Source organism: Colobus angolensis, unplaced genomic scaffold (genome assembly GCF_000951035.1).
Source record: "Colobus angolensis palliatus isolate OR3802 unplaced genomic scaffold, Cang.pa_1.0 Scaffold74, whole genome shotgun sequence".
NCBI classification, from domain to species: Eukaryota; Metazoa; Chordata; class Mammalia; order Primates; family Cercopithecidae; genus Colobus; species Colobus angolensis.
Genome location: NW_012121154.1, coordinates 6,315,662 through 6,340,682, shown reverse-complemented (window position 1 = coordinate 6,340,682; position 25,021 = coordinate 6,315,662). Strand labels below are relative to the sequence as shown.

General features: G+C 35.8%; 1 protein-coding gene across 2 annotated transcripts in view; it reads right to left on the bottom strand.

Annotated features, from left to right (window-relative positions):
* SEMA3C (sema domain, immunoglobulin domain (Ig), short basic domain, secreted, (semaphorin) 3C) overlaps positions 1–25,021 on the bottom strand; it is a 181,584-nt gene that overhangs the window by 73,404 nt on the left and 83,159 nt on the right. For both annotated transcript variants that reach the window (XM_011927699.1, XM_011927698.1), the window contains exons 3-5: positions 13,500–13,660; positions 12,357–12,419; positions 3,275–3,394 (exon numbers count right to left, since the gene is read on the bottom strand). In XM_011927699.1, the coding sequence (XP_011783089.1) occupies positions 3,275–3,394; positions 12,357–12,419; positions 13,500–13,660 (344 nt within the window). The remainder of the gene's footprint in view (positions 1–3,274; positions 3,395–12,356; positions 12,420–13,499; positions 13,661–25,021) is intronic.

Genomic DNA, 25,021 nt, shown 5'->3' with positions numbered 1-25,021 from the left:
AGTGTCCTTGGTCACAGACGTCAATAAAGGCAATGAAAAATACAGACCATGAATGGCGAATTTAATGTCATAGATTGTTCTAGGAGAGGGGATACAGATTAAGGGAGTCAACTTGGTCACTGAGGAATCTGCCATTAATCAAACAGTTTTAGTTAATGTGTAGGAGTGAAATATTAGAAAGGATGAATAAGATATACAGAATAGGAGCATAAAAGCTGGAAATTCAGCCTCCTACTCTGAGTAGCTTAGTAATGAAGTAAAAGAGAAAGGAGGAAATTAGAAAGAAGTCACAGAACCAGAAAAAGGATTTTAAGGGAAAGAAACCCAATCCTTTCTTTAAATGGGCAAAAAAAAAAAAAAAAGTAAAATATGAAGGTTATTTATCAAAGAACTTAATACAGAAAATGTGTAATTTTTCTTCTAAAACAGAAAAAATACTAGAAAAAGATACTGAAACAGACTAGATTGGTGGCAAATTTCATTCAAAAAGCATAGAGGATAATTTGCATACCTATGACATTCTTGGTCACCTGTGATATTCTTGGTCTAAGGTAAAGTTACCTGCCTGATGAGGGTCAGGGTCAGGGGAGCTTAATTGGTATTGAGTTGTTGAAACAGATGTTATGAAAACATCTGGTGAAATCAAAGATAAGATGTGGTAATATTCCAAGAATTTGCTGCAAAATTAACCGATCACCATTTTTACTTGATGTTTTATTCATTCATTTAAAGTCATGATTCACTTGTATTGCTTTATCTTTTTCCAGGAACAGAAGACAAGGAGTAAAGACAGTAGACACAGGAGAAGAACTGAGGTTAGGTCTTCATGTAGCAAGGATTCTGGGCTCTTTAGGTGGGTACTGTTGAAATCTCAGAAAGCTCTGAATCAGTCTTGCAAATAATAGAAGAGAAATGGGATATAACAAAAGCATGTGATGCGCCAAACACGAAGTAGGCTCATCAAATATCCCCCTAACACCAATGAATACCTATGAAGACAGACCAATGAAAGATGGCAGGTAATGTCCCAGATATAAAACTGAATAATTAAAATAACTCTGCCAACCTAGCTTGGTTCACCTTCAAATTAGGGTTGAATAAGTATTACCCTTGGTGATTACAAAATACAATGTTAGTGATAGAGAAGAATTCTCTGAAAATAAAACTTTCTGCATCATGGTCATTTTATGCTAGGAGATCTTTTATCCTAAACTAAAAGGAAGCAAATCCATTATATGTTTGATTAAACTGTGTTGTTCTATATTTACACAATGGTTTTCATACTACAAATATACAAAAGTGACGTTATGGTGAAATTCTCCGACTAGAGTGAACTATCAGGGACTACATTTTATAAAGCTTAAAAATCATAACCCTGTTCATACCTAAATTGGCCCTTAAGATGTTCACATATTATTTCAGAGATTCATTAATGAAACTGCTTCTCTTTTGAAACATATCTTTTGAAGTGAGACTAAAGTAGTTCATATTTAGCAACGTGATTAAAATGTATTCCGTGCTGGTTTTCCAAAGGAGATTATTGTTTTGGACAGAATTTCCAATTAAGCCTTGAAGTGCATAGTGGGCCATTCGTACATGGGAAAATAATTTTATTTGAAATGTGTGTTCTGAAAATGGCTATGCTATTGTTGGCCTGTACAGTGACTGCACAGACTTCAGGGAAGTGTCTGACAGACTGCAGACGTCTGAGGCAGTAGTTTATTTAATCAATTGATCACAGGCATGTGGTTTTAATGACAAGCTCAATGCAGCCAACTGTATTCTTCCAAAAAGCATAACTTTACTTTTCCTGTAAGAATTTTAATATTTATTAACATCTTGAACCACATTAAAAATGTCTCATCTTGGGGTCAAATTATAATTATTTTTAAATGACTTCTTATTCATTAAAACATACTTATGTATAAATTACATGTCTGAAAAACAACTTAAAAAAGCATCATTGTTCAGTCATATTAGTACTAAAATAGATTAATTGTTGTTAAAGGAAAATAAGCTTTAGATCAGTAGCCACATTTATTTTTTGCAAAATTCTAATCTAACATATCAAATTAAAATATTATTTAAAAACTGAACTTTCTATATTTAAGTTGCATAATAAAGCCAAACCAAGTTTGAAGATTCAGTTTTTGGCCAGGCGTGGTGGCTCATGCCTGTAATCCCAGCACTTTGGGAAGCCGAGGCGGGTGGATCACGAGGTCAGGAGATTGAGACCATCCTGGTTAACACAGTGAAACCCCGTCTCTACTAAAAATACAAAAAATTAGCTGGGCGTGGTGGCAGATGCCTGTAGTCCCAGCTACTTCGGAGGTTGAGGCAGGAGAATGGTGTGAACCCAGGAGGCGGAGCTTGCAGTGAGCCGAGATCGCGCCATTGCACTCCAGCCTGGGCGACTGAGCAAGAATCCATCTCAAAAAAAAAAAAAAAAATTCAGTTTTTAAAATAATTAAGTAAAACAAGATGTTTGACTAAGAATGAGTAGAAACTCTCTTGGTGTAATGTACTTTCCTTAGTCAACAGTTGTGGACTGGGATAACAAAGGCTTAAGTAGCACAGGTGAAGTTCAACCAGCCTCATATTTGACTATACATTAGCTATATATTTGACTAGTGTTCAGCAAACATCATATCATAATACACCATATCACTCTAACTAATGTAAGAATAAGGCTGGAATAACCTAATGTAGGATGATGTTGGTCTAAGATAAAAGTATGATTTCTTAATTACATCAAGTTCTTTTCAGCAGACACTTGGCATCCTGCTTTATACATCTTTTACAGATATACATTTATAAAGTTTTATTTAATTTGAAAGACAAGAATTACACTAGATTTGAGAAGGTTAAGTTTATGCTACAATATTTCTATAATTTGGAGCAAATATTATCACTGTATTACATTCAAGTTATCTTGAAACTACAACATTTTTCTTTTATCTTTTACAGCTTTACAAATATACTAAAAATATATACATATACACTAAAACTATATATATAGTTGCATCCAACTAAAAGTATATATATATATTTACATACTTATAATACACACAAAAATATATACACATTTTTAGCTGAAAGCAAAAGGTGATACTTCAAGTAACTTGACAGACAAGAAAAAATGTAATATACTTTGTTTAAAGGGCATGAAAATATTTTACAAATATTAATATTTCCAAATCTTCACTCTAAAATACAGTTTCAAAAATCCTTGACACTAATATCAAAACTAAGAATGTTAAATAGTTACACTTACCTCTGATCTCCTCCCTCTGTTCAAGTAAGTACAGACGGGACTGAAAGCACCACTCCCACAGACATATAAATGTGTACGATTGAAAGTCTGAATTACACGGACAAAGTTCCCACAGCCGTGCTAAAAGAATCAGTAAATAAGCAGTTAGTAACTCAATGACTTTAACTGTTATTTCAGTTAGCTATGTTAACCTGAGATCTTGTATGATAGGTAACAATGAGGTGACATAAACTTTTGATGTTATTAGTCCAGGGGTGTCCAATCTTTTGGCTTCCCTAGGCTATACTGGAAGAAGAATTGTCTTGGGCCACACATAAAATACACTAACACTAGCAATAGCTGATGAGCTAAAAAAAAAAAAATTCTCATGTTTTAAGAAAGTTTATGAATTTGTGTTGGGCCACATTCAAAGCTGCCCTGGGTTGCATGAGGCCCGTAGGTCACAGGTAGGACAAGTTTGTATTAGGCCATATCTTTGGGGAACTATTAATATATTTGCACCTCTTCAAGGCAATTTGAGAATACTTATCTAACTTGTAGAAGTACCAAATCAAATACTAAGATTTGGTGCAACTGAAGAAAAACAGTGGTTCAGGAATAGTCAAAACATTATTACAGGAACAGTCACTCGACAAATATTTACTGATTACCTACTATTTGACAGGGTATAGTCAAATTCTCTGGGCATCCTTACTGAGAAAAACACAAAAATCTCTACGCTTGTAGAATGCAACTGAACAAAGTTGTCATACGTGCCCTGCTTTTTCTATTTTTGTTTTAATCTGGACTAATTCTAATACTTCATTTGAAAATTGCTCTCAAATTTATACATGTCAATGCAAATATTGTTTGGCAATACTTTGCTATACATTTTCCTTTCTGCTCCATTTTTTTTATTGTTAAAAGATGTATTTCCACAAATATTAAAATAACAACATGGTTTATTCCACTGATTTATTTCAAGAGAAATACAGTGCACGACAGATAGTAAGTAAAATGCTCTATTTCATTATTCTCATACTACAACACTGTCTAAATTTTTATATCCTGAAACTTTATAAACATATTATTTATCTGGGAAAGTTTACAAATTAACACACAGAAGTTATTTTTTCTCAAGTTTTCCTTAAAACATTAAACACACACACATTATATAAACGTGTTCTGAATGCACCTGTGCCTATACAAGTTCCATATTACCGTTAGTACACAGTGGCAAACACTATTCACCTTAAGAACTGGCAAATAAAACTAATCTCCAACAAAATGCCAGCATAATGACTGCCTTCTATGAGGAATGACATAATCATTCTCTTTGCCCTGGATCCCCTAAAATATTCCCTTCTTCTCTCATAGAAACTCCTTTCTCACTTGCTCCCAGTTCAAGTAAAGGCAAGGCTGTCATTTATTCACCCAATGAAATAAAATAATTATTGTAATTCTCAATTGATTGTGACCTTGCAGGAGCACAGAAACATAGTCAACACTAGATACACATCTCTGTGACTAAATTAACCACTGAATGTTCCACAGTTACTAGCTTCACTATCCTTTGTTGACTATAATTCAATCAAGCTTGAGACTGAATGACTTCACAAAGTCATTTTTCTCTCAAAGAACATAATAAAATGATTGTATATTAGAGACAGTATTTTTATTAAAAAACTATGAAGAAACATATCAAAAGTTAACAGTAACTTTTCCCTGGGTGGTCAGAAAATATATTTTGCTTTTCCCCCTGCTAGGTACCATGTATGCTCCTTTTTTTTTGAGACAAGAGTCTTGCTCTGTTGCTCAGGCTGGAGGGCAGTGGCACGATCTTAGCTCACTGCAACCTCTGCCTCCCGGGTTCATGTGATTCTCCTGCCTCAGCCTCCCGAGTAGCTGGGATTACAGGCACGTGCCACCATGCCCGGCTAATTTTTGTGTGTGTGAGTTTTTAGTAGAGACGGGGTTTCACTGTGTTAGCCAGGATGGTCTTGATCTCCTGACCTCATGATCCACTCGCCTTGCCTCCCAAAGCGCTGGGATTACAGGTGTGAGCCACCATGCCTAGCCTCTCCTATTTTTTAATAAAGCATATCTATTATTTATATTATTGAAAAACTAAAACAAAATAAACGTTGCTAAAATAGAAGTTAAAATTAAAATCAGTATTATTTTACATTTTCCATCATTTTTCCTTTTATATTCATTATTATTTGCCAGCAAATATATGCTTTTTTTCTTATGCAGTAATTTTATACTGATGTTTCTATGATACATTTTTATTATTAAATAATCAATCATTAACTCTGTAGTCAAAGAAATGAATCCTTACAGACCAGACCATATACTTTATTTTTAAGACATTAAGGACTTTTGTTAAATACACAGTGTCATTTTATCTTGACACCTGTTTATAGAGGTATCTGGAATTTGATTACATAACTACAGATAACATGTTTCTGAAGAAAAGGCATAGATGAAATATGGTGTGTTTATAATGTGTCTATGTAAAGGGAATCTACGAGGAATGAGACACATGCATACTTTTTCACATTCACATTTAGTCATTCTGGGATTCTGTATACAATATTTCAATATTTCCCCATAAGATATAAATAATTCAAACCAATTCCTTTACTAACAGGTTATGTCTCTCTCATCTTGGGTCTTATGGATGTCAATGTACTTTCATGAATTACTGGTATTGGTAAAATGAAAGAAGTCAATAACATCTCTTTTATATTTCCAATGCACTATACTCATTTCATGTATCTATCTGCTTATTATGACTAATATTTATTTAGAGTTTATTACATCCTACACTGTGAAATAATCATATTGTATATTTTACCTTTGATTTTTACCTTTAGAGCTGACATTTATTTAAAACTTACTGTATGCTACTTAGGTACTGTAAAGTTTTTACCATATTCATTCAGGTTTTTACCATAACTCAGATCCTTTTAGAAAAATAAACTTTAGAGCATTTTAAAAAATAACCTGTCTGAGATCATATAGGTAGTAACTAAAGCAGATTTACAAACACATACATCTCTAACATTGAATCCTGTACTTTTAGCTGCTTTATCATTTGTCATTGGATGAGAAGTCCACAGTTGTTTCCTGCGGTGGTGGCCGGGGGGACTGAATGCCTCTCTGCCGCCCAGGCTGGAGTGCAGTGGCACAATCTCGGCTCACTGCAACCTCTGCTTCCTGGGTTCAAGCGAGTCTCCTGTACATCCCGAGTAGCTGGGACTACAGGCATGTGCCACCACGCCCGGCTAATTTTTTGTGTTTTTAGTAGAGACGGCATTTCATCATGTTAGCCAGGATGCACAGTTGTTTTCATAAGTTAATACTGATATAACTTTTTAGTTTTTATAACATTTACTAATATTCACAGAGCTCATAATCCTTTTATGTAGATTGTTTAATTCTCATAACAATGCACCAATTTATTAATACTCCATTTTAGTGATGAGGAAACTGAATCCCAGAGAGGTTAACTAAAGAGTTCTAGTTTTAATAAGTAACTAAACTGGGACTTGAACCACAGCCACTCTCCACTGTGCAGCTTTTCTATAGGAATCTGATTAGCAATGAACAGATTCCTACACTATCTGTTGCTCGGTGTGCTCCCTACCCCTTCCCACACACAAGACTACAAAAGGAAAAACAATTCAGATGAGTTAATTATTGAAAATGATTATCTCGGTCCTTTCCATTTCCATTGTGCTGCCTTCGTTTCTGACCTAGACTACTGCAGTAGTGTCAATTCCATCCTGCAAATATGTGCTGAAGTCATTCTATGCAAGGCACTGTATATGGTACTAGCAACACTGGAATGAATAGACTCAACCAACACATGCTTTTAGAGAAAGGAGAGCATAATGTATCAGACTGTGGTAGACACTGCAATAGGACTGTATTTTTAAAAATGTATTGTAGAAGGAAAGACAGACATTAAATAATGCTGATCTGGGGTAAAGATTAGTAGAGGTGACATTTGAGCTGAGTCTTGCAGAATAATTTAGAGATTTTCACAGGCAAAAGCATAATAAGGAAAGAACATTTCAACAAAAAAATAGCATGAACAGAAAACAGAGACACGAGAGCGCAGGATTCACTTGCGGACTAGTGCCTAGAAGGGTTAGAGGATAACTGTGTGATGAAATCAAGAGAAGTATAATTACAGTTGGTCTCCCATCCTGCCATAGTCTTCAGATAGGCAATAGAGAGTATTGCAGAGAAGACCGAGTAGATTTAAGTACGCAGATCTCAGAGCCAGATGACCTAGGTTTAAACTTTGGCTTCACCTTTTACTAGCTTTCAGAACTGAAGACAGTTACTTGGCCTCTGGATGCTTCAATCTTTGCATTTCTCAAATGGCAATGGTAATACTTGTTGTGGACAAAGCAGTAGAAATAGTATCTGGAACATAATAAACACATCCAACTGTCTAATATTAGATTGGTTTTATTTGCATTTTAAAATTGATATTGTCTATAAACCCGGTGAAATGGTCAGGGCATCTGTCCTGCATAGAGCTTAGTGCAGGTCCTGACCACAGTAAAAATCCACAAAAAGTTTGGAGTATGAATGAAGCCTTAGAGACTTCAGTGGAAATAAATACCATGGATGCTCTCTTTTCATTGTTTAATTCTCTTTCGAAATGATTCCCTGGCACAATGTTAACGAAATATAAGGCTGCTAACATTATACAGTACATAATAAAACTCTGTTTTTTATATACATTTATGTCTATATAACAAAATCCTGGAAGAATATACCCTGAATTGTTAAGAGTGATTATGTTTCAGTAGTGCAATTTACTTTCTTTAACAGTGATACAGCATTAACTATGTACTATGCACTGCTCTAAGCTGTCTGCAAATATTAACTCATCAATCCTCTTAACAACCCAATAAGGTTAAGTGCTACAGATCAGCACATTTCACAGATAAGAAAACCAAGATGCACAGAAAGTTTAAGTCTCCAAAGTCGAAGAGCTAATAAGAGATGGTTTATTTTCTGTTGCTTTCTGTGTACTTTTCTAGGTCTTCAAAGATTGTTGTATTGAAAATATATTACTTTTATAATATAAAAATATATGTTTTAAAAATACATCCTGGAGCACAGGTGCACAGGCCTTTAAAAATATTGACTCATCATGGTCCATAATCTGCAATGACATAAATATACTTCATACTTTCTTCTTCTTGGTCTCTACCTTCTTGGTCTAGGGAAATTAATCAAGGTATTTTGATAAAGAAAATATATTTTTTAGGAGCTTAGGATTGTATGGTCACAGAAATAGGGAAACTGATATTCTACAATTAATAAATCAAGTTTGACACCATGTGCATGTAATGTATATATATCTAAATATATATAATCCTACTTAATTTTTCAACTGTCTCCTATGGTATTTACATAGTACATTCATTAAGCCCTATCTCATGGATATGTTTGACAGCATGTGCTATTGTTTAACCTCAATTTATTTAGAGTATGAATAAAATATTAACATTTAGAAATAAATGGAGCATGTAGGAATGTGAGTATGTAGTGGCAGGGAGAGAAATGGGAAGTAGGTTATATTCTTTTTAGCTGAGGCAGAAAATTAGCTATATTCCCACCATGAAAATTTATTTTCTTTAAAAACGTTAGTTTATTACAGAATTATGCTATATTATTACCTAAGATCAAATGTTAAATCACATTAAATTTTCTTCTTATAATTGTTATCTTGTTATAATGTCAATTAAAATTTGATACAACCAAAAAATCTAAAGGATTAAAGGATGCTTAACTCTTGTTTTATTTTTGCTTCCAGTTGTTATAGCAGTATGGCTATTAATTGCTACCACTTTATGTTCTGCTTAGATGATTAACAGAGCTAAAAGGAGAAAGTTTTAGCTTAATGAAAATATACCTCTAAAATATATGCATAATAAATGTGCTACAAACATAATTAATCTAAAAGCATTAATAAGCTCAGCATCTACTGTGTCCTACCCTCAAGCCCTGACAATCAGTTGCAACGATCCCCCATGCTTGTATGCACTGTGACCTGAAGGAGTGACTAGATGTTTCCCAGGCTGAAAACATGGGAAGATTATTCAAAGACAAGACAATCAACTGCATGTAGCACACACCAAACACTGAAAGAGAGAGAGGGTACAACTTGTTCGAATTTCAACATCGTTGAAATAAAAGGTTAACAAGTTCTAATATGATTACCACAAAATCTATCAAACCTTTCCTAAATATCCCAGATGTGCTTTGTGTGTATCCCTTAGCATTTATCATTTTCTCTCTGGTAGGGTAGCATGTTTTAGTGGCTAAGGGTACAGAATCCAGAGTTGCATGTGACTGAGACAAAGACCATCTCCCTTCACAGCAGCACAGCTTAAGTGTCTCGCTTTCTTAGTAATGCAGGTATTTTATCTTAAAAATACAGGTGGTGACAATAATGCCCACCTTTCAGCATTGTTATGAGGATTAAAATAAAGCACTTACAACAGGACCTGGCCTGTTCCATTAAATGTTGGGTATTTTTTCTGAATATTAATGTATATATGTCTCATCATCTCCAGTACATTGTGAAGACTTAAACGTAAGGACTCCATCTAACTCACCTCCAGCTTCTTCACAACTAAATAATTTGTGCAAATTAAAATAATCAATTCCTGTGTTTTAAAAGTATTAGGTTATTAGATAATATTTATTCCAAGTTTTAAGAAGTTCTTAAGTATGTGGTTTCATTGAGAAATGAAAGGATAGGTTGTTCTGTAGAACTTCCAAAGATCTATTTCACATTATTTTTCTACCACAGGCCTTTTTTTCCCCAGAGCCTAAGTAAGGGACACTTCTGTAAGTACTTCATGTGTGTGAAATGAGATAGATTTGTCAGACATTATTTTCTTGCATAGACCAAACATGTATTTTTTGATTAGTGTTTCCCAGGACTCAACAACGTTGTATGGACCAACAAAACCTGTCTGGCCGAGTCCTAAAAATACCTAGGAAAGAGCACTCCATTAGGTATTTCCCTTGTGTATAACAACTGGCCATACAGTAGAATTTAAAAATATCAACAAATTACAGCATGACAAAACTATAGGAAAATGTCAGCATGTATTGAAGATTTTTATCTAATAACGTTTAATTGTCAAAAAGCAAAACAAAAACCTCAGGGTTTCTATTTTGACAAAGGAAGCAGAAACCAAATGACTTGTCTAAGAATCTTCAGAAACTCAACAGCAATTTTTGGAAATAGAAGGTACAAAGGTACCTAAATTCTGCACATTCTGCCTGTGGCAGTTCATATGAATGGGAATTGCAAATCGTTTTGAACAAAGGACAATGAAATTCCGGAACTATAGCCACGGGATATTATTGTGAAAAGGCAAGGCATGATCAGACACACATCAGTGGGAAAAAATCCCATTAGAGATAAAAGAAAATAGGTTAATTCATTCACAATTATTAAAATAATAGCCTCAGGTGACAAAACATCATTCTCTGCAACATTATGCTTCATTCTACCATTGGTTTCCTGGAATGTCGTCGTAATGTATTTAAGTGTTCTTTCTACATTTTTCTGGATTTTCCCCCCAAGATTGTGTGTAGTCTAACAGGTCCCTTGGATAGCAGATAAGCCCCTGCAAATTTCTCCTGCCCACTTTTAAAGTTTTCTTATTGGATAAATCACTCCAAGAACCCTTTAGTTAAGGCCAGATAGCCTACCCTCCAGAGTCTTCCATGACCCTGCATTGAGCCAAAAATTTTTGCAACTTTACACCTGGGGCTGTTAGGAGTCAATGAAAATAAATGTTTCATTTCCTCAATCCCATATTTCCACTTTCCACAGGATTAGTAGTTTTCCCATGTTTGGTCTTGTCTGATCCATCTCTACTTTCAAGACTCAGGGCATAGTCTTCACTCCTGAAATCAGTGTCTCTTGACCCTACCACAAAATAAATGCTTAGTCAACATTTTTTTAACCCTAAGGTGGTCTATTACTTGTTATGACCTGAGACCTGAATGTGTGTGTACATACTGACTAGTCTGTCCACACGATTACCATATTTCTAGCTTATTTCTAAATTAGTTTGTATTTCCATGCTCATTTGATTATGGCTGACTTTTCTAACAAGATAATAAAGTTGACTGGAGTTAGAACTATTTCTGTCTTTGCACCAACTATGTCTTTAGCAACTAGCTCCGTGCTAGATATATAACAGGTGCTGAATCGGTACTTATTGAGCAAATTATGGAAAGAATGAATGAAGAAAGAAACCTCTTGATCAAACTATTTTTGAAAGAAAGGGTGATTTTGATGCTTGGCTCTATTACATTTTCATTATTTGAGGCAAAATGGTGAGATGACATATATGCTCCCTTATAAACATTAAATGACGAGTACACATTAAAGATCTGCTCCACGTATTGTTTTAGAATATTCAAGAATAACAATGTACTACTTTCAGCAGTCATTTGTAGAAATCAATACAGATTTCTTCCTCGATTCTTTATTTTGAATCTCACCTAGAGGAATACAATTTGCACAAGTGTTGCATACTGAACATTTATTGATACTTATATCTGTCTCTATTGCTGTTTCTGTGGCTATTTTTAATTAACTGAGGTACCATTAATCACCGGTGATTTATATTTATGGAATTTGCTGGCTAACCACTACCCTTTTGCCGAGAATCTTTGTTTGGAAAAGCCCACAGGGTATCTGGGAGCTGCTCCAGACACTTGCATTATCATCATTTCAGGAGCCTGCTGAGAATTCTGCAGGTTGGATCCACTAGGAACAGAGGTTATTACTGAAATCCATCATGAAATGTATCTGAATGAAATAATGAAAGCAAGGCAAGCAATTTTTACCCAGTTAGGAATTCTGAAGCGACAGAGAGCCTGAGAGTTGCAGTCTCCTCAATGTTTAGGTGTTCAGCCTGTGTCCAGCCAAAAATTTAAAACACCACCATCCTTTGTCTCATTTTTGGCTTCCCTCAAAGTACATGGATTCGAAAACCAAATATTTAAGTTAGTGGTTTTTTTTTTCTTTTTAAACACTTACTGTGGGATCTTTGCCAGCCATTTTGCATTCTTCAACTTTGATTGTAGATGCTGGCCAGAAAACCTGCTCAGAAAGAAAAATAAAGGTTGCATAATCTCACTTGGACATATGACAGCCCAGTACTCTTCATTTACTTTTTGTTAACAGATTTATTTAAGGTGATCCTATACTAAAACTTTAAAATTCTCTCTTTTTATGAATTCATTAATATTCTATTAGTTTAACAATTACAATTACTTTTTATTTCTTCCATCAGTGTTTCACAAATGCTTTTCAATAACATATGTTCATTTACTGATTGTATATTAAAATAATTATTAACATAAATGTGAACGAGATAATTTTTCACTCCTTCTGACATAGTACACTTTTCCTAACTGCTTCTATGACAATAAATTTACATTTACGTATCTTTCTCAGTTAGTATTATTTTTGGTAAATCATACAGCCAGGCTAGATTTACATAAGATGGGCCCCTAGGTACTTCAATAGCTAAAATAACTTGGATGAAATCCAAGAGATTCTCTCTCTCTCTCTCTGAAATACTGCGCTAGTATTCTAAGCAGTTGCAGCTTTGGGTCCAGTCTGGCAATAATCATTAATTTAGCTGTCAGTCCGTTGCCTATGTTAACACTTCTGCAAATGCGGAAGTCTCCTTGTTGTAATAAATTTATAACTAATCTACTTGTATTTCTTTACTCCAGTGAAGCTCAATTTTATTTCCTTGTGAAATGGAATGATAAATATAGGCCACACTGGATCAAGTAACAGTGTATTTAATAGCTGTTTTCCTTTCAGGCCCTTCATGGGTTACACGGAGATGACAAAGTAGATCTTCCTTTTCTCTGACCATTTCTTTCATGCACTACTCTATACTCCCTTTTTTCTTTCTTTATATATTTATACACAGGTGGTATTTTCTCAGTTAGCTCTGGGTTTTGAATTGTTAAAAACTATGGAACTAGACGAGGAGAACTGACCTTAGTATCTTTTCAGTCCATGAAAAAGTACTAACTTTCATAGTAACATGGGACCAGTATTTTCTATTGCTCTAATAAAATGCGTATTATTTTTCACTTAATGCTTTTTAAAAAAGCGACACTCAAAAGGTGGACACTGTCCTCGTGAAAAGGATAAACTTACACTCAAAGGTTCTTGACTTATATTGTTAATATTCAGGGAAAGAATATGATCTTTGCTTCCCACATATATCCGGTCCTGATCTTCATCCATTAATAAAATCCTGTAGTCTAAAGGGTGATGGGAAAGGCTGAAGTATTCAGAGGTCTTGGTTTCTCGAAGTTCTGAAAGAGTGAACAGCGTAAGTATAGATAGAGCATCCTGGTTCTATAATTCTATTATTTTAATAAAAACTATTATGCAAATATTTACCAAAAAAAGTCAAGGTACATTTCCTTCTACAGTAAGAAATTAATTTTAAAATAGAGTTATGGGCTAGTTCCCTGTAATCTCAGCACTTTGGGAGGCAAAGGTACAATGGTCACCTGAGGCCAGGGGTTCAAGGCCAGCCTGAGCAACATAGTGAGATCTTGTCTCTACAAAAATTTTTTTGAAAAATTAACTGGGCATAGTGGTGTGTGCCTGTAGTCCCAGATACTTTGGAGACTGAGGTGGGAGGATCTCTTGAGCCCAGGAATTCGAAGTTACAGTCAGCTATGATCGTGCTGCTGCACATCAGCTCTGGCAAGAGAGTGAGAGACCCTGGCCCCCTCCCAAAAAAAAGTTATGCTAATGGGCATTTTAATTCTATTTATGCTGAAGTAAAACATAAATCAGTAAGTGCAATGTTAAAGTTTATGGTAATAATATATGATTACAAAATCAGTCACGTTTGCAATAATCTCAACTCTGTTTTATTACTGGACATCATCAGCTTAAAACCAAAAAGAAAAATATACAGTGAGCAGATTGAACAGAAAACAAAACCAATAGCAGTGTGATTGTCTTATCCTTTATTAATGTTTTATTCTTGGACTCTGTTTATTCATCATTTTAGGATTGCTATTTCCTACTACAAATATTTGCCTTACATCCCAACATAATTCTAATTAGTCCAACTCTTTTTTCTATAAATTACTTGAAAGTAGACGTACTTTCAAGAGGCGATGTTATTTTTAGCAGAATAACTATGCATATACCTAAGGAAAATATATGAATTTTCAGGTATCTAAATGTTCTTATTTTCAGTATCCTCAATGATTAGTGACTCACACTCATTTAGCTTCTTTCACATTGCCTAAGTGCCTTTGAAGTTAATGAATGTATCGTGACATTCATGATACATTCTCCAGTCAAAACGCTCCTCTGAAGGAGCGGAACTTTAGACCTTTCTATTGAAATGGTTCAGGATTTCTTTGTTCTTTTGATTATAATCTGAAGAATGACAAACTCTAAGAAAGAGACTGCTTTCTGAGATTACTGCTTCCATGATGAACTGTTTCTAGATTTTTAGGCGTTGAACTACAAACACATTTCTAAAAATTTTAATAGAGCTGCAGTTTGACTTAAATGCAGTTTGACTTAAAATGACAAAAATTCTTATAGAAAGTTATGGACTATATTCCATGAGTACTTGGGCCATAGCCCATATGAGAAGATACAGAAGTCACAAATTTAACCTATTTTCTGGGCACATTTGTTCAGAATGTCTGCCATAATATCCTGCAAGTAGTTTAAGCCAATAATCTGAAAATTCCTGGAAGAATAAGAGTGATAATGAAACCAAGTGCTGTTGCCAAACTTTCTGTGATACTGAACAAGTTACTTAACCTCTCTGTGCTTTAATTTCCTCATTTATAAAAAAATAATAGTACCTTCTGCCAAGAGTTCCCATGGAAATCAATTTAATTGACACATATAAATATGTGAAATGAGTGAGAAGAGATAGTATTCAATAAATTATAATTATTGTTATTAAGTTTAGATCATGATTTTTAAGAAAAATATGAATTTAGATAAAATGTTTTTCTACTTTTTTAAAATTTTGGGAGCTAAATCCGTAAAATTATTAAGATATAATCTTATAGCCTCAAATTTACTGTTTGTACAACAATAGTAAAATACAGGATTTTTTTATGTTGGAATAAACAATCAAGAGGTTAGAAAAATATTTGAGAAGAATCTTAAAATGTAAGATCATGACAGTATACAAGGACAAAAGGCAGGTCATTAACAACAAGGGCCTGGATGAAAGATCTGTGGAAACAGGGGACTTGGGTGCTGCGCATGGTGCAGCCTGCTGACTTTCCAGTTACTGAGCCTCCCTAGGAATCACGAACAGAGAGGTGACATGGTTGGCAGGTGGTGCCACAGCCCAGAAACTGAAACAGCTTCCTTCATGAGGAAAGCAGGTAAGGGGAGAGGGAAATCCTTCAGGAAAAAATCAGCCCATACCAGACTAGAGGTTAGGGCCAATAGAAAAAAATCCAAGAGCTGAGAACATGGGAGAGACTACAGAATCAAAGCAAGTATCACTCTAAGGTTGGAGAGCACACAGACTGCCTTGATTCTGTCTAAAATCCAGGTGTTTCATAAAAGCTTACTTTGATCTCAGGGCTATGATTCATGGTTGTGTAGGTCTTCTGTAAAACACCAGGGGTAAGATATCGCGTGGGCTGCTGGAATACACATTCAACAAGTAGCTTTTAATAAATAATTGTGGAGTGACATACATAGACTAATCCAGTAAAATATAACTGAGTTCATGGCCTCTGGGGCTCAACCACTGGAGTCTGGATTCTGGCTCTACCATTTCATTTCTAGATGTACTTGGCAAGTGCCTTTATCTCTCTGAACTCCAGTGTCCTCATCTGTAAAATCAGGATGACAATATTATCTACATTATGGTGTTGTTGTGAAGTTTAAACTGTTGTCAAGTTTAATACACATAAAGTTTTAAAAAGAGTCCCTGAGCTACAGTGATGTTGGTTACATGGGTTACCTATTATTATAATTTGGGGCAAGACATCAATCTTCAGCAAACAGTGAGAGCAATTTCTTACGCAGGGAAGAAAAAAATGACTAGAATGTCTGCTTTAGAGTTAATATTAATATATTCAATATTTATTTTTTTACAAGTAGAATCTACTCAAATTAATCAGGAGAACACAATAATAAAATAAGGCATTTTTTAAGGAAAATAATTTGAGTGTGCAGGGTAATTTTTTAAGTATATAAGCTGAAAAGACTAAAAGACACTGTTCTAGTAGTTGAGATATTATATTGATGAACACCTGATATGCTAAAATGGAAAAGAAAAACTGATGTGAGAAACACCTAAAACAAAGAATTTGGAATGATTTTATATAGGTTTTGGCCAGGGGTAGAGGGAAGATTGGGGTAAATTCCCCTTAACATTGTAAGCTAACTATAGGAGAAATGAATATGCCCTTACAACTTTTGGGAGATCTGAAAAGGAGATATATTTGACAGAGAAAGTACTTAGGTATGGACAGGTTAAATTACATTCAAATCAAAGCAGAAATGTTCCACAAGAATGTAGAATTGGATAATGAATTTAATTTTGCCATTCCAAAGAGCAAATCTTCAGGTAGCGATGTTCAGTTATTTTCATGGATGATTACATGGAATTCTGAGAGTAGATACACTCTCTGGGAAAGAGTGTATCTAAAAACCAAAGCAAAGCATAGAGATCAGCTGGTTGTTAGATACAAAAAGGGAGCCGGAAGGTGATTCATGATGTACAGGAATCAGTTTGACACTGAAAAGAGAGTACTCAATTGGTGTCACAGTTCTGAGTTGAATTTCAGTTTCATCACTCACTAAGTCTATTATTTTGGGAAAACTAGCTCATTTCTGTTTTAATTTTCTCATCTATACATTGGCAATAATAATACCAAGTTCAAAGTCTGTTCCACCAGCCCACAGTAGAGGATCAATATATGCTCCTTTCATCAAGAGACACTGTTGATTATCTATCTAATAGATACTATTCTTTTCTCCCACCTTGACAGGGCTGTTCAATGACAACCATATTGGCCCCATTCTTCTAGCCAGCAAGTGTTTTAAATACAGCCATGCGAACAACTTTAGCCAGTGGACTCTGGAGGGAGGGCTTCTGCATGGCTACTGAAAAAAGGCTTATCGAGTCCTAAAAACTGGCACACAGAAAAGAAGGGGTGATTTCTTTTTCTGCCTCTGGACATTGGTATGTGAGTATATGATGCTTGCAGCAATTGCATCTACTAAGAAAGTTGCTTGCTGAGAATGGCAAGCAGAAATGTTGAAAAAAATCTGGATCTTTTAAGAAATTATTGAGTCACTGAATTAACAGGAATTCCATTATTAATGGAATATTCTGTTATATGAAATAAAAATAAATCCTTGCAGTTTTTAGGCACCTTGAATTGAGGTTGTCTTTTTCTGTTGTAGAGATAAATACTAACTGATATATCTTTTGAGGGTCCACAATGCCTACCACCACTTTCTCACACTTTCTCTCATGAGGAAAGTTTAGTTTTGATGTTTTTTCCAACACATTATTTTTTCTTTTCCCCTTCTTTTTCTAATCTGTACTGAAATAAAACCAGAAGTATGATCTCAGCTGGAAAAACAGGCTCAACTAAATTTTATTTGCAAGTAACAAGCAAACAATTGCAGTTCTCCTCTTTACCTGTTTCATTAGAAAATCGGCAATCCAGGCCAGGCACAGTGGCTCACACCTGTAATCCCAGCACTTTGGGAGGCAGAGGTGGGCCGACCACGAGGTCAGGAGATCGAGATCAGCCTGACCAACATGGTGAAACTCCGTCTCTACTGAAAATACAAAAATTAGCCGGGTGTGGTGGCAGGCGCCTGTAATCCCAGCTACTCAGGAGGCTGAGGCAGGACAGCCTCAATTCTCCTGCTGAAGCAGGAGAATTGCTTGAACCTGGGAGGCGGAGGTTACAGTGAGCCGAGATTGCACCACTGCACTCCAGCCTGGGGTGACAGAGTGAGACTCCGTCTCAAAAAAAAAAAAAAAAGAACAGAAAATCGTCAATCTATCGCATTAATTCAAATACCGCAGGGAGCAACAGCTACATCAACTTAAGACCTTTCTGGTCCAGGGATTTTTATCTAGTTTTCCGAGCCATAAAGCATCTTCAAATTTAATTACCTATAGCTCACTGATAGTTGACAGCTGTTAACCAGGGAGATTTACTTCAGAAGTGCCCTTGTTGTAATAAAAGCCTAGGCTATTTTGTTAAAATGCTATTTAAATTGCTGTTAGTAGTCATAATTGAACTATATGACTTGGGGAGAGAAATAACTTTTTGTTAGAACACAGAGATGAGCTCAAAGCAATGAGAATTTTATTTATAAAAACAATGACCCAAGAATCTATCATTTCGTTTCACATAGATCCAATTTCAGTAAATGAATGATCCAGTGATTTGGCCACGGTTATAGAAAGTGACTGATGTAATGATTTGGCTACAGTGTGAGAAAAACATTACAATGACTAGTCCATCATCTAAACAAGGCAAAGAATGGCATTGTCATTCCTTTAACCTCATAATGATGTCATCCTTTTTGAAGCATATGAGGTACAGCTATTTGCGTTGTTTCTCAGGACGTGCTCAATTAATGAATAAGGGACTCTGGCTGAGACTATGTAGTATTAGAAAATGCAGTGGCTCCACAAAGAGCAGCATAGGTCTCCCGGCCCCTGGGAAAATCTCCCAGGAAACAGCATTAAAAAAAAAAATTCTGCATGTTTGTTTCCCATAATCCACATTATTGTTCAGCTCCATGATGGAAAATTACTGTAATGTCTTCTACACCAATGTTCCCTGGGGTAAAATTTGCCGCATAATATGCTTATCTAAAACTCATGTATCTACATGAACTTTTCTTTGTAATAGAAACCACTGTGAAGCTTGAGAATTTAACCAAAGGTGGAAGAACAATAAGTTCCCCCAAAATCTAAGCCCTGGCAACAGAAGCTTCCGGAGCTACCTGAGTATAGTCAATATATTGTTACAGCAATTGTAACATAATTCCAAATACAGTAATATATTATGTCTGTCAATAATACTCTATTACTATTCATGAAAGAACAAACCTTTGTTCTCTGTTAAGCCAGTCAGTGATCTTAATATTTTTGAATTAACTAAGTCACGAAGAATCTCATTCACGTACTCAAAAATGTGATCTTGATAAACGAAGGTAGAAAGTTTAGGGTTTTATTTTATAAATATTTTTTATAGTTGTCCCTTGGCATCTGTGGAAGATTGGTTCCGGGATACCCTACAAATAGCAAAATCCAGGATGCTCAAATCTTTGCTTCAAAAGGGCAGAGTACTTGCATATAACCTACCCACATCCTCCCTATACTTTCAATCATCTCTAGATTACTTAAAATACCCAATGCAATGTTAATACTATGTAAATAGCTGTTATATTGTATTGCTTTTGAAATGTGTGTTATTTTTATTGTAGTATTGTTATTTTTTATTTTTTTCTGAATATTTCTGATCAGTGGTTGGCTGAAACCACAGATGTGAAACCTACAATTCAGAATGCCAATTGTATACCTGTCAAACTACACAGCAGGGTAACTCATTCACTCAGAATACTACATTGTCTTCAGCCTTTTATAAAATTCAAAAATAGGTAAAAGATTACTTGATTGAAAATCAATTCCCAGGAGTCCCTGGATCCGAGACATATGCAGTAATTACTCATTAATTTAAAATTTATGATGTTATTAATTTATTCAATATATATTTATTGAGTCCTTATCCCAGCAGGCTAGACACTTTGCTGAAATAAGAGGACAGAAATAATGACGATACCATGTCCTAATGACTACTTCATTGCTTACCTAACATTCTGTTTTCTGTTATTCTGTTTGGCTAGTCCATCAAAACATTCTTCTCATCATAAACCTCAGATCTGCCTCAGGCAGAATGCACATCTACAGATTTCAAAGTAAATCCTTAGGATATCTTTTACCTCAGAGATATTGCTACTGACAGGATAATTTTCTCTTTTGAATGTCTTATCTCAGAAGAATTTCAAGTAGAGTGGGCTCAAGTGACCCATCCTCTCTCCTAGGCTTATTGTTTTGAAACTGGGTTAGAAAGTGAACTTCACCTGTCTGTTTATAAAAAAAAATGAAGACAAGCAGTGAAACTTCAGTGGACTGAAACTACAGCTACTAATTCCTAATGTGAACAGATAACAGAGACCAGAGGGCATGTTGTTAAAACCATATTTGCTCAAAAATAATAGCCCCGGTCAGGCACAGTGGCTCACGCCTGTAATCCCAGCACTTTGGGAGGCCAAGGTGGGTGGATCACGAGGTCAGGAGATCGAGACCGTCCTGGCTAACACAGTATAACTCCATCTCTACTAAAAATACAAAAAATTAGCCGGGTGTGGTGGCGGGCGCCTGTAGTACCAGCTACTTAGGAGGCTGAGGCAGGAGAATGGCGTGAACCCCGGAGGCAGAGCTTGTAGTGAGCCGAGATCATGCCACTGCACTCCAACCTGAGCAACAGAGGGAGACTGTCTCAAAAAAAAAAAAAAAAAAGAAAGAAAGACAGCAGTGAACACAGAATGTATCTCCCAGGCACTGCATCAGAGGGAAGATTAGCAAACACACAGGTGCTTAGAAACAATGACTCTCGCCCTGGTTTGCCCCAAACAGCCCCAGCTTGCACCCATTTCCCCAGCATAATTAACACTAGTGCCCTCTTTCATTCTCAAAAGACTCATGTTTTGGATGTTAAATTGTACGGCTGCTCTACTTTTAAGCAACCTCTTAATTATCTTGAATGGTTTTCTATTAGTTTTAGTAAAAATTTCAAAATTTTAACCCTTTCCCATTTAGAACAGAAAGTGGAGCATGCTGTCAGTGTTCATTTAATTTTACATAAACATGCTGTTTGAGGCTGAAGCAAATCTGACTGATTTTCACTGTGAAATAAAATATAAAACTGTTCTTGCAGTTATTTCTAAATAGAACAAACAACAGAATCATGCGAATCTTCAGAATCATCTATTTCGCAAACGTCGGATTAATCAAATCAATCTTCAGCCAACAACTGTTCAAGATGTTAACATCACATATAGGAACGCTATGTTTTCTGGGATTTGACATTTTCAGGAATTGAGAATTACTATATTTTGTGAATTGAAATACCACTACTAAAAACAGAATACTATAAACAGAATAAGTATTTTGTTTCCTAAGTCGATATATCAGAGTGATGCGAAAATAATAATAAAGGTGAGATATTTTGTGGCAAAGTTACCTTGGGGTAAATGCTGTAGCTCCAGGTATTTTCGGAGCAAACAGGAAAGGGTTAACATGGCCCTCCAGGCCTCCTATGATCTAGTTCCAGATGACCTCACCAGAAATCTTAATCATCACTGTTGGCCTATTCTTTGTTCTTGCTCTGCTGGCCTTCTTTTTACATCTTGCTCCTTTTTTGCCTCAGGACCTTTGTACATGTTATTCCTCTTGCTTATAAGATTCTTCCTGCCTTTTTCTAATTCGTACTTATAATCTGACCAATAGTTCTGATGTAATTTAAACGGCTGTCTCATAAAAGCTCTCTCAATCATTTAGACAAAGTCAGGTCTCAGATCTGCTGATATATTTGCTCCTTTCCCTGCTTGGTTTTCTTTTCTCTTGAAGGCCACCTGGAAGGTCACCTGAAATGGTCTAAACTGTCCTGGATTGGGGGGTGGGGGACTACACTATGACTTGCTGAAACCTACCTTGTTTCTGTACAGTTTTTAAGTAGAAATTGGCTCTAAACATGAAGCACAGGTCTTTGCACATTCACATTCTACCATTTTTTTGTTTGCTATATTAATTTTTATTATTTTTTAATCATGGTGAATTAAAAATATGAGCATAAACCAATCAAATGGAAAAATGCCATCAAATTTCAGAAAATCATGGTTTACATGAAATATTAATAATTTATCACTATTAAAAAGTAGGATGTGTAGGATGTGTATGGCTGGAGTAGGCGAAAGGCTTGGCTTTGGAAATAGTTGACCAAGGCTAAAGTTCTAGTTTCACCTTTTGCTGGTACAGGGTTTCCCCCAACACCACCCTCCAGAGCATTTCCCTTAGGTCCTGCATCTACAATATAAAAAGAGAATGAGAATATTTTGGAACCAGAATAATCTCTAATGTTCTGTATAGCAACAAAATGTTTATAGAAACAATTCCTTTTTCACCGTTTGCATATATTATCTATTGTTGTGGGATATCTGTAAAGCTAATGTAATCCTTCATATTACTATACATCTTATAGGAAAAAAGGTTCTATGTAAAAAGCAATCTTAGAAGTACAGCCACAGGAATACAACTGTGTATTTTCTACAAAGATGAAGCTAAACCAAAAACAAGGCTATCTTGTTCCCCTACTATATTAGTCCATTTTCACACTGCTACAAAGATACTACTTGAGACTGGGCAATTCATATACAAAAGAGGTTTTAATTATCTGTTCCACATGGCTGTGGAGGCCTCAGGAAACTTACTATCATGGTGGATGGCGAAGGAAAAGCAAAGCTCGTCTTACATGATGGCAGGAGAAAGAGAAAGAGCAAGAGAGTGCAACACTTAAAACCCTCAGCTTTCCTGAGAACTCCCTCACTGAGAACAGCACAAGCAAAACCACCCCCATGATCCAATTACCTCCCACCAGGTCTCTTCCTTGGCATGTGATGATTACAATTGAGATGAGATTTCAGTGGGGACACAGAGCCAAACCTTATCACCCACCAAAAACATATTCCATGTGTGTTGTGTGATTCAATCAAACTGAGCATCCTAAACTCTGATTTCCCTTTCTCGAAGCTCACTTAGAAGACATGGCCCGTCTTTTGTTTCTTGTGTGGTAACCACTGTCTGGATTCTCTCTCAGGGTATGAAGAACACACAGTGAGGGGATATCTCAGATGTCCTGAGAGACTCTGAACCGGCAGTAAGTGACTTCGAAAAAGTAGAATAAAATCGGAATCTATCACTAACCTACACAAGGACAACACAGATGAGCTATCAGTATCAGTGATAGTCATACAGCTAGGAAGGCCTCGGTTTCAGAGTGTCCACTTGAGATATAAACAAGGCAGATAAACTGGTAGAGGAGGAAACGCTTCATCTGACACCTGCTTTCTAGACCTCTTGGCACGTCTGAAAAAGCTTTACTTTGAGGCAAGGTGTTCAAGAACAGCGGTTCCAAGACGGTTAGCAAAACAAAAGCAGATACCTAACAACAGACAGAGAAAAAAGTGGGTACAGAAGAGAAATGTGGTATCAGTTGGAGCTCGGTGTAAATAAGTGTACCTCTTCTAAATAAAGTATTACACTGTCATTACAATTTTTTTGGTAAAAACGTTAAGATATGGAAAACATTTTCTCATGTGCTAAAGTTATAAAAGCAGGCTATATTCAATATGAAAACAAGTGTTAAAGGTCATTCACAAAAAATAAGACTCGTAGGGATATATTTTAAAACATTTATAGCAAAGCCCTTGGATGGTGGGACAGAAATATAAAGACAGCCAATATTTCAGACCAGTGTGTGTGCAATGGGGAAGGATGATGAGCCGACATGGTGTATCATGTTAGCAAAACCCCAGAACACCGAGAATCTAATAGACTCCATTCCTCAAGCACGTCCCTTTAAGTGACCACACTGGAACCACATATGGAAAGAGTCTTACAGCAACATTTAACACTTGTCTTTCGCAAAATTTATACTATTTGCTGGATTTGTATGCTTTCAATAAAACTCCCTTGACTATATTGTGGGCTTCCAGTGGGTACTTTTAGTCAGCACACTCAATTATAGCAAGGATAGGAGATCCTATGTGCTAAGTGAAGTCCCTTGTCCCTCTCACCCTCATAAAGTTCTGAACACAGCCCACAGCTCTCTCTGACATAATGCTTGTGTTTATACATAACACAGCCCACAGCTCTCTACGACGTACTGCTTGTGTTTATACATAACACAGCAGGCTGTACACAAAATAGAAATATTCTTTGAGACATATATTTATTCATTTATTCAACAGATGGTAAAAAGTCCAGGTGTGGTGGCTCATGCCTGTAATCCCAACATTTTGGGAGGCAATGGCAGGTGAATCGCTTGACTCTAGGAATGACTAGCCTGGACAACATGGCAAGACCATGTCTCTACAAAAAATGGAAAATTTTGCAGGCTTGGTGGCATGCAACTGTAGTCCCCGTTATTCAGGAGACTGAGGTAGGAGGATCACTTGAGCATGGGAGGTAGAGGTTGCAGCGAGCTGTGATCACACCACTGCACTCTAGCCTAGGTGACAGAGCACTTGTCTCCAGGAAAAACAAAAAAGACAGAGAGCGCGATGGTAAATGCCAGCAGCTAGGTAAAACTATGAAAAAAATTTTCTCTCTCTCTCAAACAGGATATAGTCTAAAGTGGAGGTACACAAGCAACTGCAGTATAAAAAGATGACCTCAGAAACTGAGGAGGATTAAAGAATGAACATTAAGTCTTCCTGGAAATAATAGAGAAATCTTAGACAGAAGGAAGTACTTGATCTTGCTTCTCCATTCAATAAATATTAACTAAGCCACTCAATATTATACTAAAAATCACAGAAATAAATGTGCAAAGTATAGTAAAAGA